The 13722-nt window shown below is 36.1% G+C and overlaps 1 protein-coding gene across 8 annotated transcripts in view; it reads right to left on the bottom strand.

The window, feature by feature from the left end:
- The window catches only part of cnc (NFE2 like bZIP transcription factor cap-n-collar), a 312953-nt gene that overhangs the window by 28515 nt on the left and 270716 nt on the right, over nucleotides 1-13722 (bottom strand). For all 8 annotated transcript variants that reach the window (XR_012462767.1, XM_074142259.1, XM_074142262.1 and 5 more), the window contains 2 exons: nucleotides 5851-6202; nucleotides 1353-1483 (listed from right to left, as the gene is read on the bottom strand). Coding sequence is in view for 7 of the 8 variants with exons in the window: in XM_074142259.1 (XP_073998360.1) it covers nucleotides 1353-1483; nucleotides 5851-6202 (483 nt within the window). In the remaining variant the exon portion in view is untranslated. The remainder of the gene's footprint in view (nucleotides 1-1352; nucleotides 1484-5850; nucleotides 6203-13722) is intronic.

Raw genomic sequence — 13722 nt, 5'->3', positions numbered from 1 at the left:
CACCATTCCTCTCAATGCAGGTGGTGAACCGGGGTATTAATTTTTTGATGCCTTCCTCGAAGTAGTTTCCCGCCAACCCCTTCGTCCACTTCCCCACCCGCCCCTTCACCTACTCGTCGGTTGAAAACCTTTTTCCACCCATGTGCAGCTTCAGGGAGGTAAAGAGATAGTAATCTGAAGGTGCTAGGTCAGGGGAATGTGCGGGATGGTTCCAGGACATCCATCCCATTTAAACTGAGGCGAGCAGAGTTCCTTCGTGGCATTGTCGTGCAGCAGGCGGACTCCCTTTGTCAGCATGCCGCTTCTCTTGTTCTGGAATCGCCCTCCGCAATTTTTTTTTTTTAGGGTCTCACAGTATCTTGCAGAGTTGATGGTCCTCCCCTTGAGGCATATATTATGCCTTGACAGTCCCCAAAACACGGATACCATGATTTTCTTGGCTGAAATGGTGGTTTTTGAACTTTTTGGCGGAGGGTGAAGAGGTGTGAAGGCCACTGTTGAGACTGCCTTTTGGTTTCAGGTGTGTAGTGTGCAACCCAAGTTTCATCTCCAGTAACAATGGAGCGGAGAAATTGTTCTAAATCGCCGCGTATTTCGCACTTGGCGGGAGATTGGATTGACATTTTTCACGAAACCTATTGTCGCGTCGACAGTTTTCAACGTACTGACCTCGAACCGGTCTCGTTGCGGAGGGGAGGAATCAGGCTACACGGCAGTGCAGCCAACATATCGAGAAAAAAAATCCCTCCGGCCGTGAGTGAGAGCCTCAGTACACTTACTTTCTGGACATGCCTCGTATAAAACGTGACCAACGTGTGAGATCATTAAAACACCCGGTAACTCTTCATTCTCACTTTTTACAGACAAAAGTGTTCATCAACGAACAGTATACAGTAAGATGCCTCAATGAAAAGAGAGTCTAAGGTCCGGCTGCTGGTTTCAAACCTGATGGGAACCCAGTTTGCTAAATATTGAGAATAATATCTTTTCCTGCAGCTCTGTTTGCTAGAAGATAATACCAAGTTACATGAACCTATATCACTGTTTCCGATACGATATGGCTTGCTTATTTTTTAAGAATTAGGGGCAACACCAAAAATCTTGAGTCAACCAAAGCTACGCTGGGCGCCAACTCAGCGACCTCAGTGTACGGACTAACTAATCCTAGATCAGAAAAATTAGGTATGAATATACCTTGGAAGGTTGTGTGACTGTAGTCTAATTACCGATTCCTCAAATTCAAATACCCCAAAATCAAGTGATCTTGTAGGAGAGATATACCTGCACCAGTTACCATCTGATTCCAATACTTTTTAAATAGATTTAATTAAAAACATAAATAAACTAATTACCTGATAGTACATCATATCGTGAGAGTTTTCCATTTTGAATGTAGTGGAGCCCGCTTCGCTGCCCATTGGCTCGCTACTGTTGGTCATCAGGTTCATTGACGTGGCCACAGCTGACCCAATATTGTTTCCACCTTAACAGATTAATGGTAAATAATTAAATCTCATGTTTTCACTTTTAAAAAAAAATTAAAATTCCTTTAATTTACAATGTTCTGACGAGAATTAAATGAAATAGGCAAATTTCTATCTATTCCCATAAATTTTCTTTTGAAACATCCTTTTTCAGTACAATGCCACAAGGTAACAATTACCTACCAGAGACGAGGGATTCGAAACCAACTTACTGATCATTAAAACCTTAAACTTCTTAACCAAAATTTGTAGAATAAATTCTATTTTTTTAAAAAAAAACAATGTTAGAAGTAAATGCATAAAGACACGCGTAATTTCAAAATTATTATATTTCAAATTTTGCCCCAAAATTATAGAAAAAGGAATTTAAAAATTATACAAAATAAAATTTTCTTTTCAAATTTTTCTATATTTTAAATATTTGATTCGTAATTATACACTCAACAGCAAAAAAAACCGGACACTTAATATTTTTTATATTAAAAGCTGATTATCAGTGATGTGTTTGTTTTTTTGGGTAATCTGGTTATTACAGAGAAGGAAGGGTCTAAGTCCATTGAACTAATCCCTTCAGGATTAGAGGGCATGCGATAAGACTCAGATGTGGCTTATTTGTCTTGGGGCTGCTTTACCTGACGGAACTCTTCTAAACTGTAAGCAGGCATCTTTAATTTATTAACCGCGCCTCTCTGTCATTAATAGACGTGATTTTTTTTAATTTTGGTCCAGAATAATGGTTCTTTCGAATGTAGACGTAGCCCGAGCTGATGCCTTGGCAAGAGAAGGCTAGAGCGTCCGATCTATCGCAGAAACCCTTGGAGTAGCGAAGTCCGCCATTAATGATGCACTCCGCCGTTTCCGGGAGACTGGCAGTTATGAACGGAGGGCTGGCAGTGGTCGACCAAGGGCCACAACTGAAGTTGACGATCGATTTATCACGCTCTCAGTATTGAGAGACCGCCATTTAACTGCTCCTGAGGTTCGGGACAGGCTTCAAGTGGCGCGAAATACGCGTGTTAGCTCGGACACAGTACGGCGGAGACTGAGGGAGTGTGGACTTGAAGCAAGGCGCCCCGCGACAGGGCCCCAACACCAGGAAAGGCGTCGTAGAGAAAGGCGATTATTTGCCGACCAGCATTTTCATTGGACTGTAGAGCAATGGGGAACAGTTTTATTTACAGATGAGTCTCGCTTTGGTCTATACCACTCAGACGATCGAGACAGAGTATGGAGACGATCAGGGGAGCGATTTGCTCAATGTACTCTTCGCGAGTCACTGCCTTTCGAAAGGAGATCAGTTATGGTTTGGGGTGGAATCAATTTCCACGCCCGTACTGAACTGATTTTCATTGATAATGGGGGCTCTGACTGCTCGGAGGTACATTGAGGAAGTGCTCCTAGAGGCTGTGACCCCGTTGGCTCCATTTATTGGTGACCAATTCATTTTGATGCAGGGTAATGCTCGTTCACATACCGCCAGAATTGTTACCGAATACTTGGAGCAAGTGGGAATCACAGTTCTGGACTGGCCTGCACGGACTCCCGATATGAATCCCATAGAACATTTATGGGATAATTTAGGAAGGCGTGTTAGACATCGTCATCCTCCTCCTAGTGACTTTAATCAGCTCCAAATTGCTTTTCGTGAAGAATGGGATGCTCTGCCGGTGGAGTACGTCCAAAATTTAATTTCTATGCCTGACAGGATTAGGGCCCTTCGCCGTAGACTAGGGAGAAATACCCGCTATTAGAAGAACAGCCCTTGTCAGAAAACCTGATAAGAATGAAGAATAAAGTTAAAAAAAAAAGTGTTAATTTCTTATTTTTTCTTTATTTTATAATTTTGTGTTAATAATTAATAAAAATTAGTCATTCGTGGCAGATTTTGTGTAAATAACTTATAAATAAACCAATTCTTACCATAAATTAAAAAGATTAGCGTATTTAACAAAATTATGAGACCAAATCTGAGTGTCCGGTTTTTTTTGCTGTTGAGTGTATTATAAAGGCAGTGGCGCTCATAACACTTAAATAAGAGTTTAGTGGGAAATTATACTAACTTCGACCCTGGTAGTACTGAAACTGCTTCAACTAGCACTTTCTTAAGAAAATATTTCGAATAAAAGTAATAGTTCTACAAGTGTACAATTAGTTTTTAATGAAGTATGTGAAGTTTTTTTTGAAAAAATCGTTGACCTTTAGTGGAAATCCTCCCCAAAATTATAATTAGATTCAGCAAAATAAAACTTCTTGATTGGCTGATTTTGCCCCCAAAAAAGTTTATTAACTGATCGAAGTATCAATTTAATATTTCTGCAATTTACCTTTTTTTAAAAAAAACTACGTGATCATAACGTCAATTAGTAAAAATCACTTTTTTCGTTAATCAATCAATATTCAATCAATTGATTTTAACGTAATTTGCGTAAAAAAAATTCAAAATCTAAAATCTGCAAGATTACAAATACTTTTGGTTACTACAATACAAAATAATAATAATAATAATATGAAGGTAATAATTATAAAAGTTAATAAGTAAACAAAAATTCAGGCTAAAATGTCATTCAAAACAGACAAGAATTAACCAGTAAGCATCCTGTGTTCAACAAAAATTTGGTGCAAACAGTTTAACCTATAGGTTTTAAAAACCCTTGTCATAGATTGTCACTTGTCTATTGGAATACTTACGAGTGACAAGCAGCTTAGGGGTACGAAGATCTCCGAGAAAAAAAGAAAGAAAGTGTTTTGACGTACGCTGACATTTTTAAAATGCTAATAAGATGTTTATTTTGTAAGATTTTTTAAATAACCAAACTTTAAAAATTTAACTAGGTAAATTTTGGTCATTAAAAATATTGCCGACTTATAAGTTCCAACCGGCACTATGTTGAGTTTAAAAGAAGTAAATTCCGGGATTGCACAAGATGATGGAAGCAGATATACAATAATAATAATAAAAGGAAATAAAAATAATTTTACGGCCAACAGATATCAAGGTGGCAGCTTGGTAATAAATACCCAGTGATCGATTACCAACTTAAGGGAAATTATGTTGTAAATTCAGTATAATATTTCTATTTGCAAAAATATTCATTAATGATAACGATATTAATTGATTTACAGATTGTTTATTCATGAAAGTATTTTTTAAAAAACTTTTGTATATCAAGGGTTAAATTTATACAATAACATTATTATTTTTTTTTTAACAAAATAATAAATCAAAGTGCACGTCACGAATGAAATATAATTTTTTTCTTTTCGACACAAATCAAATAATTAACGCCTTTGAAACCTTTCTTCTTAGGTTTATATAACCTTTACTTTGTAAACAGAAATTATCCTTCTCTGCAGAACGCTAATACTGCAGTGAAGAGCCAATTTCAACACCCTTACGAACCGCTAAACTATATCTACATCTTCAGAAGACGCCACTAAACCGTCTAAACCGTATCCTTTATCTTCTGAAAACGCCTCTAAAACGCCTAAACTGAATCTTTATCTTCTGAAGACGCCACTAAACCGCTAAATCATATCTTCATCTTCTGAAGAAGCCACTAAATCGCCTAAGCCGTATCTTTATCTTCTGAAAACGCTACTAAACCGCTAAACCATATCTTTATCTGCTGAAGACGCCACTAAACCGCTAAACTATATCTTTATCTTCTGAAGACGCCGTTAAACCACTAAACCATATCTTTATCTTCTGAAAACGTCATTAAACCGCTAAATCATATCTTCATCTTCTGAAGAAGCCACTAAATCGCCTAAGCCGTATCTTTATCTTCTGAAAACGCTACTAAACCGCTAAACTATATCTTTATCTGCTGAAGACGCCGTTAAACCGCTAAACTATATCTTTATTGCCACGGTAGCCGAGCGGTTAGAGGCGAGACCTGTAAAGCTAATATGTATTGTGGTACTGGGTTAGCGGTCTTATAGCCTTGGATTTTATTTAATGGTTAATAAAAGAAATTTACAGTAAAGTATGTTTGCTAGTCGCCTCCGTTTACGACATCTAATTGGTAGTTGGATGTAAAGCCCGCCTAAAAAAATAGGCAAGTACTTTACTTTTACTATATCTTCTGAAGACGCTTCTAAATCGCAAAAACGCTTCACGCTATCGCTGGTAAATGATAACAAGTTTCGAAATCATAGTATTATTTGAAATATATACGATGCCAGAGATTATGGCCTTGAAAACACAAAATATATAGATATTCGCTGCGATTATCGAGCTAATTTTCATTTGTAAGCGATGGATTCCGGTTCCTTAATGTTTACGTGTTGAGAACAGGCTTCTGAGCCAGATGTAGCAATATAGATTATTGAAAAATGAATTAAAATAATCAAAAAATTCCTTTACCTAAGGAAGAACCATAATGGCTGTTAGAGGTGGCCAGTGAAGGCGGTGTTGGTAGTGGTGCAGCGGTCGCGCCAGCTGGCTGTTCAGCCGATAGATGGGAAGTCTGATGCAGTCCGGCCGCTTTAATGTGATGGTGATGATGTGGGTGCGGATAGACAGCTGGAGGCGGGACAGGCGCATGGCCGGAGGCCGGGCCGGTCGCACCCTGGGGATGGAGATGATGGTGGTGCGGAGGCGGCCCCGCATGATGGTGTAGATGGTGTGAATGATGTTCCGGGGGCAGACTGAGCAGGCTGGCCAGATCCTGCCATCGTTGTTCCATGCTCACCGTTCTGCTGTATCCAACTCGGCCCTAAAACACACAATGGTCTCCATTTTAATCCTCATGTTCAAGGATACATAAACTGCCAGGCCAAATATCAAATTTTTTTTTTTTTTTTTTTTTATTTGTTTATTTATTTTGCAACTGTATGCAGTACAATAAGCAAAAGAGATGAGTGATAAGGATGGCGCAAATACACATGCACGCATATGCATATCCATACACATACGCGCACATGCATGTGCGCCAAGGGTGTGATTGGAGTGAACGACGACCATCCAGTGATGGAAGCCGTTAGTTCGCCAGATTGGCAAGCTTACACAGCAACCATCCTAGGAGGTCGACGTTGTGTTGAGATGGTCGCGTGGCCACCGCCGCTTTAGTCTGCGATTAGGATTAGAAGGAAGTGTTGTGGTAGACATGTTGTGGATCAGAGGGTTGTAGTGATCGTGTAGATTTAAATGGAGTTTTGTGTATCGAGTTTGGGCTATTTCAGAAACGAGAGGAATGTTGAGATCAGAGTGTATAGTATGATTGGAGACGTAGAAGGGAGCGTTAACTATTGTTCTCAAGATTTTAGACTGTAAGGTTTGGAGTCGGTTGATGTTAGATTTTTTGGCGCTTCCGTAGAGCTGTATTCCGTACGTCCATATTGGGGCAAGTAGAGCGGTATATAGTGTTCGTTTGTTCGTCAGGGTCAGTTTTGATCGTTTGTCAAGTAGTCTTTTCAACATTTTATACCTCAGATTGAGGTCAGTTCGTTTGAGTCTCGTGTGGGGGTTCCACGTTAGTCGTTTGTCAAGATGTAGTCCGAGATATCGTACTTGGTTAGTGATTGGTATAGAAGTATTGTGGAAGGAGAGAGGAGGGAGAGTTTTCTTGTTTAGAGTGAATACTATGTATTTAGATTTCAATTCGTTCACTTTGATTCTCCACTTTTGCAGCCAAGGTTCGAGAAGATTGAGGTGAGTTTGGAGTGCACGGCATGCTATAACAGGATCTAGATGAGGAGAAAGAATTGCAGTGTCGTCGGCGAATGTGAAAGTAATTGTAGTCGGGTGAGTTGGTAAGTCAGCAGTATAGAGAATATAAAGTAAGGGGGCTAGAATGCTTCCTTGAGGAACTCCAGCGAGTATTGGAAGGATAAGAGAAGATGAAGAACCTTGTTTGACTTGGAAGAAACGGTCGGAGAGATAAGATTTAAGAATGAGGTAAAAGGTAGAAGACAGTAGGCGTTTGAGTTTATAAAGCAGTCCCGTGTGCCATACCCTGTCGAATGCCTGAGATATGTCAAGGAAGACACCCGGGCAATACTGCTTTAATTCAAGGGAAGTAGCGATTACATCCACCACTCGATGTGCTTGGAGAACAGTCGAGTGGCAACTCCGAAAACCGAACTGATGGTCAGGAATTATGTTTAAAGGTGCTATTTCAGTTTGAAGGCGGAGTAGTAGGAGTTTTTCAAGAACTTTCCCCAGGATGGGTAGAAGGCTGATTGGTCGGTAAGAGCTTGGGATATGAGAAGGTTTATTTGGTTTGGGGATCATTGTTACAGAAGAGAATTTGTAGAGAATAGGAAAGTAAGTGGTTCGAAGTACAGCATTATAAAGAGTAGTAAGAAATACTATTGCTTTCCTGGAGAGTTGTAAAAGGATGTTAGCTGTAATTAGATCATAGCCCGGACTTTTCTTTTTGGGAAGACAGTTGATTATGTCCATGATGTCTTTAGGAGTGAATGGCTTGGGAGGAGGTGAAAGTTGTAGAGGGATGTCCAGTTCTTTGAGAATATTTTCAGTATGTTGTAAGTCTTGTACGTCGGGATGAGGAGTGAAGACTGTAGAAAGATGTTCGGCAAAGTACTGGGCTCTCTCTTCGTCGGATTTAGCCCAAGAATTGTCCGGGCGTCTTAGTGGGTGAGAAGTTTTTCTGTATTTGAGAATTCTTTTGGTTGCTGTCCACAGAGAGTTGTCTTCAGTTGTGAGTGATTGTGTATAATCAGAGAATTGGTCGTTAAAGTAGTCCCTTAGTTTTGTTGTCAGTTCTCTAGTGAGTTGGTTAAACAGTCTTTTGTGAGAGGGATATCTGGTGCGATGCCAAAGAGCTCTTGCGCGACGTTTGCGCGTTATCAGTTCTCTCAAGTGTAGAGGTAGATTTAGAGGTAATGGTGCAGTTCTGTTGTATGAAGTCCGTTGAGTAGAATGCCAAATACTTTGTTGAATAGCGGTAGTCAAGTATGCCACGTTATCGTCTAGTTGTTGTGGAGTTTTTAAGGACACATTTAAGTTCAGTTTTCCGTCAAGAGTTTCTCGAAATAAGTCCCAGTCAACAGTTCCGTTTATTAGGGTTTGTCGGGGAAGAGCTTGTTTTGGGTGAATGTCAAGGGTTAGAATGATGGGGCTATGATCTGAAGACAAGTCGTTTAATGTGTGTATATCAGTGTGTAAAGAGGTAATATTAGAACAGATAAAGAAGTCAAGAAGGTCAGGTCTTTTGCGAGGAGAAGTTGGCCAGTAAGTCGGTTGAGAAGGAGATAAAGGAATGTAACTATTTTGATTGAGGATAGTCCTAAGAGTTCGACCTCTCGGATTCGCCACCCGGCTGCCCCAACTCGGATGCTTAGCGTTGTAATCGCCACCACATATGAAACGAGAACCAAGAGAAGTTAATATATCAAATTTAAATTGGTTATTTGTATTAAACTAGAATATTTTGGACTACGAAAATTAACCACTTTATACGTAGCTGACTTCATTATAAATAAACAAGAAATGAAACTAAAATTGCTTGAAGCCAATAAACACGGTAAGTTCCAGTTTCACGATAAACTTCGAACTGAAATTATAGAATACATTTTCAGCCAGGGGATGAAACGATACTCTCAAAAAGAATAATAACATACGAGTATGGTCTGAAGAATGAGCTGCATGAACAGTAAAAGAATTATTACGCAGCAATTTCAACTATACTAGGTTGTATTTAATTTATTCGACGCAATTAACAAATAGCAAAGTTTTTTTCATAATAAAAGTTCAAACTAGTGATAAATACCAACAACTTTTTAATAATATATTCTCAATAATAATGTGTCTTTGTATAATATGTAATATGCATAATATAATACGTATAATATGTATCTTTCATCACTACAAGTTCTTCGAAGACGAAATTTCTTCGGCGTGGTGGTTTTTAAAGCTAAAATAATTTCTGCTCGAAGAATATATTATAGATATAGAAAAGGTTTTCACTTATCTTTTTACCCATAAAATTTACTTCTTTATTTATTTTTTTAAATTTAAGACTCTTGCAACTTGTTGTGACATTGTTCTCTCGTTGGACAGTGAGCAGTAGCAGAAAGCTCTTTGGTAGAGAAATCTGTTGGTAGGTCTTCACTTATTGGGAAATAATTGTTATTTTTCATTAAAAAAAAAAATGCAGGTGGTTACATAACCTAACATTATTATTAGAAATTTGATGAGAATCTAATATCAATTAGAAAATTTAGAAAGTCACTCCAAGAATCAACTTCTATCAACGAATTGTTTTGGTCAAATGAAGCTCAGGTTCAAGTGGATGATCGATAGAGAATTTTCTATTCGTCGAAAATGTTATTAGATAATATGGTTGACTTTTTCCGTGGTAGCAAGCTTGATTTTTTGTTGTATCCCTGATCTGTTTGCAGATTTACATCCATTATCAGAGTTAGATAAATCAGAATTTGACTTCACTTATATTTCCATATCAAACTACATTTGCTGAATATTCTTTCACTCTATTTTTTAGCTGCCCTTGTACTTCTTTTTCCAAAAAATTGAAGGATTAAATGACTAAACATGACATAATTAAACGAATTATGCAGAGAGTTGTCTTAATATTAAAAAGACGAAATGATATAACACCGGAACACAGAGTGATGGATTGAAATGTGCACCAAAAAAAAAAGAAGACATTAGTGAAGGAGTAAGGCTGGACAAAAGAATAGAAGGATACAATTAAAGTATCCTGGCCAAGGAGAGGAGAGTCCTGGATACGCCATTGCCCTGGGGCTCAGGTTTAGAAAGATGGTCGCGTGAACACAAATTAACAATATACTGGGTTTTACAAAGTTATTATTAGCGTTTTCTTGTGTGTATCTGGTTATGATCTCTGGTTTCTATACTTTAATTAATAATAAAATTACAAGGGAAATTATAGCCACGTGTTTTTTTTTCAATTGCATTTAAGACGCGAATAAGTGCCACTGCAATTGCCCGTGTTCAAAGTAAGGTAATTATTTTATTAGGCTAATTTTTACAACAATTAACTCTAGAAATGCAAGTTTCCTGTGGTTCCATAAGTATGAAGAAGTAGTGTTCTTTTTTATGCGGCAAAAGAGAAATAAAGATTTAGTCACTAGTGGGTATCAGCAAAAAACCGGAAAGAAACAAAGTGAAATACTCAACTGGCAGGAGGTTAAAGCTTAAAGTAAACCCGAAAGGTTCCAAATGTGGCTTACCTAAGAATTTTTAATAAAATTCAGGCAAATATAAGATAAAATTTATGAAAAACAAAAACAAAAATCGAGACATTTTGCAAGAAAAAGATAATGGAATTTAGAACGCTGATGATTTAGAACTAAAGAGTGATTTTTAGTTCAGAATTATCAATTCTTAATAATTAAGAATTATCAATTCTTAATAATTAAGAATTATCAATTCTTAATAATTAAGAATTATCAATTCTTAATAATTAAGAATTATCAATTCTTAATAATTAAGAATTATCAATTCTTAATAATTAAGAATTATCAATTCTTAATAATTAAGAATTATCAATAAAGTTTGTAGTTTAAAGTTCACTTTACATTATTAGTCATATTTATATCACATTCATTGACATTTTGTCTACATTATTATTAACCATGTCTTTAATTAATTACTGTAAGAATGCTTATCGTGTTTCTTAATATACATATAAGCAAAAATATATAAATAAAATAAGAAAAACTATTGTATTTTGGGTGCTAATAACCATCGAAGTTGAAGTTACCCACAAATCAACTAAATATTATTTTTGTTAATGATTTAAGGCGCGTCAAAATCTAAGGTTATTGGCGCCCGGAGCTTTTTTCAGTGCACTGCTGGCCTCCGAACAGTTTTCTCTCGTTACAGACGTTACAGTGAGCTGTAAGAAGCTCCTAGGAAGAGAAAATCTAAGGGTCAGCAGCTGGATTCCAACCCGGGACCTCCGCGTGGGAATCCAATACGCTAACCGCATAGCTAACCCCTTCCCTTACTAAATATTATTAAAAGTTGTAAAAGTTTTGTGAATACAAGTGTCTGTGTGTGGTTAAACACGGAAATAGTTGGCAATTTAAATTAATATATAGTTTTAATTGCCATTTTGAGTAACCTGCAATAAGGTTTTAGTGAAATTATTAAGTGAAAGTGCCCACTTTACGATGTAGATTCTTTTTTCTTAAAACGCTCAAATATTTTGTAAGTTTTTTTATTTCCTCAAATTTAGTTTAAAATTTTTATAAGATAGAAACGTAAGTACATATTTTTCATTGCCGAAAGTCACAAATAACATGACTACGACTGTTGCACTTAATAAAACAAATAAAATTGTCACGATTGCTTAACTTCCATTTAGAATAACAAAGAGGAAGTAAAAAAAAAAAAAAAAAAAAATGAAGAAGAAAATTGTTTTTATAAAAGAGAAATCAGCTTTCATGTCCCAGAAAACTTAATCTATTCAGAAGAAATTATTCTTTTTATATTCTTTCAGTCTTCAAAGACCTATCAAAGGGTTTCGACATTAAACTAGCGTGACCTAAGATTTCAAATAGTTTACGGTTGATGGAAGATGATAAATAAATTATATATATAAAAAAAATTAAGACTATAGGAGAAATCTAGAGTGAAATTTGCTACCGGATAGAAGGAAATACTGTTTTCCTTTAGAGAATAACACATGCAAGCAGAAGGAAATTTTTTTTGGTCTCAGAAAATCTTTAGTCAAGGATGAAAAGCAAACTTTTGTTTGCCCAGTTTAAGTTGGTAAACTACCGTTTTTTATTTATCATTTTTTTTTTGTAATTGATTATAATTTTTTCCAATTGAATTTTAATAAAATAGAGCACAAGTGTAGATGATAGCAGCTTAAACAATTAAAAGAAATATATCAAAATAAATCAGTCACAATATCAAATATGCCAAAATAAATCAGTCACAATATCAAATATGCCAAAATAAATCTTTCACAATATCAAATACGTCAAAATAAATCAGTCACAATATCAAATATGCCAAAATAAATCTGTCACAATATCAAATATATCAAAATAAATCAGTCACAATATCAAATACGTCAAAATAAATCAGTCACAATATCAAATATATCAAAATAAACGTTAGTCGGCGGTCAGATATCCTAGACTTCTGTTAAAAAGGAAAAAAGTTCTGTTATTCTTTAACGATGTAAAAGACTTCAGATTTTCTAAAGGGAATGGTAGAAAAGTGTATAAATTGTAGAGGCGTTATGCTGCCCAAACATAGTAGAAAGTAAGGTTAAAGAGAGCTATACTGTTCATGCATCTAGATCATGTTTAAGTTATGGTAGAATAACAAATGCTCCTAGTTCATAACTTCATTTTTACCGATAATCCGGTGGACCGTCACCGATCCGCGGAAAGATTTGACCAGTCCTCGGAGACTTTTAACTGTCCGTCTTACTAAAAAGAAAAAAGATGCTAAAAAAATTTTGGGCGATACTTTTTTTTTTAAGTTAATGGCATAATTTTAGGATCTAGAATTTTGCAACAACATACGTATTTATGTGAAGCGACATTTTCATCGTTGAAGGTAAATTGAAAATTAAATTTTAGAAATGGGCTTTCCGTTATTTCAACCGCTTCGTCTTCACTAATTTAGAACCCACAATTGAAATGTTAATTGAAGACGTGCAGAAGCCATTTTCTCATTAATATGGAACATTAAATACCAAATAAACAAAAATTATGGATATTTAGTTTTGTATAATCGTAGAACTGTTTTTGCGATTAATTTTTATTATTTTCTCAAAGGATTATTTACTTATAATTAAAATAATTAATTATCTTTATAGAAGCCTGAGATGCCGATGGCCAAATGAAATAAAATTGATCTACAATTTTTTGACAATGTGCAAAATATCCTTATCTCTTTTCAAACAGTTGAACTCTTAACGCTATTACTTTTCTAATTACTCTCATCTCCATTAACTCTGCTAGTAAATATCTTCATCTCAGCCACTATCTATCGTCTGTACAGTTCTTATTTCTCGCTACTTGTAAATACAGAGCTAGTTCAATCAGCTAATTCAATCCGATAGTTTAATTTTGGCTCGTTGAGACCCTAAAATGTAGAAAAAAATGAAAAACTATATTTCAACTTATGCCTAATTGCTATCATTAACTAAGGCTGATTACCTAATAAAGAACGCCTACAATTTGTCGTATATGGGCTTTTGTGATCTTTACACAAAATAATAGATTCTCCTTTTTCGTCTAATCAGGTTGCAAACAATATTAA

The sequence above is a fragment of the Rhodnius prolixus genome, unplaced genomic scaffold (genome assembly GCF_049639745.1).
Source record: "Rhodnius prolixus isolate KJV_2025 unplaced genomic scaffold, Rpr scaffold_6, whole genome shotgun sequence".
NCBI classification, from domain to species: Eukaryota; Metazoa; Arthropoda; class Insecta; order Hemiptera; family Reduviidae; genus Rhodnius; species Rhodnius prolixus.
Note: the sequence above shows the minus strand (reverse complement) of the source record. Positions and strands in the feature narration are given on the sequence as shown.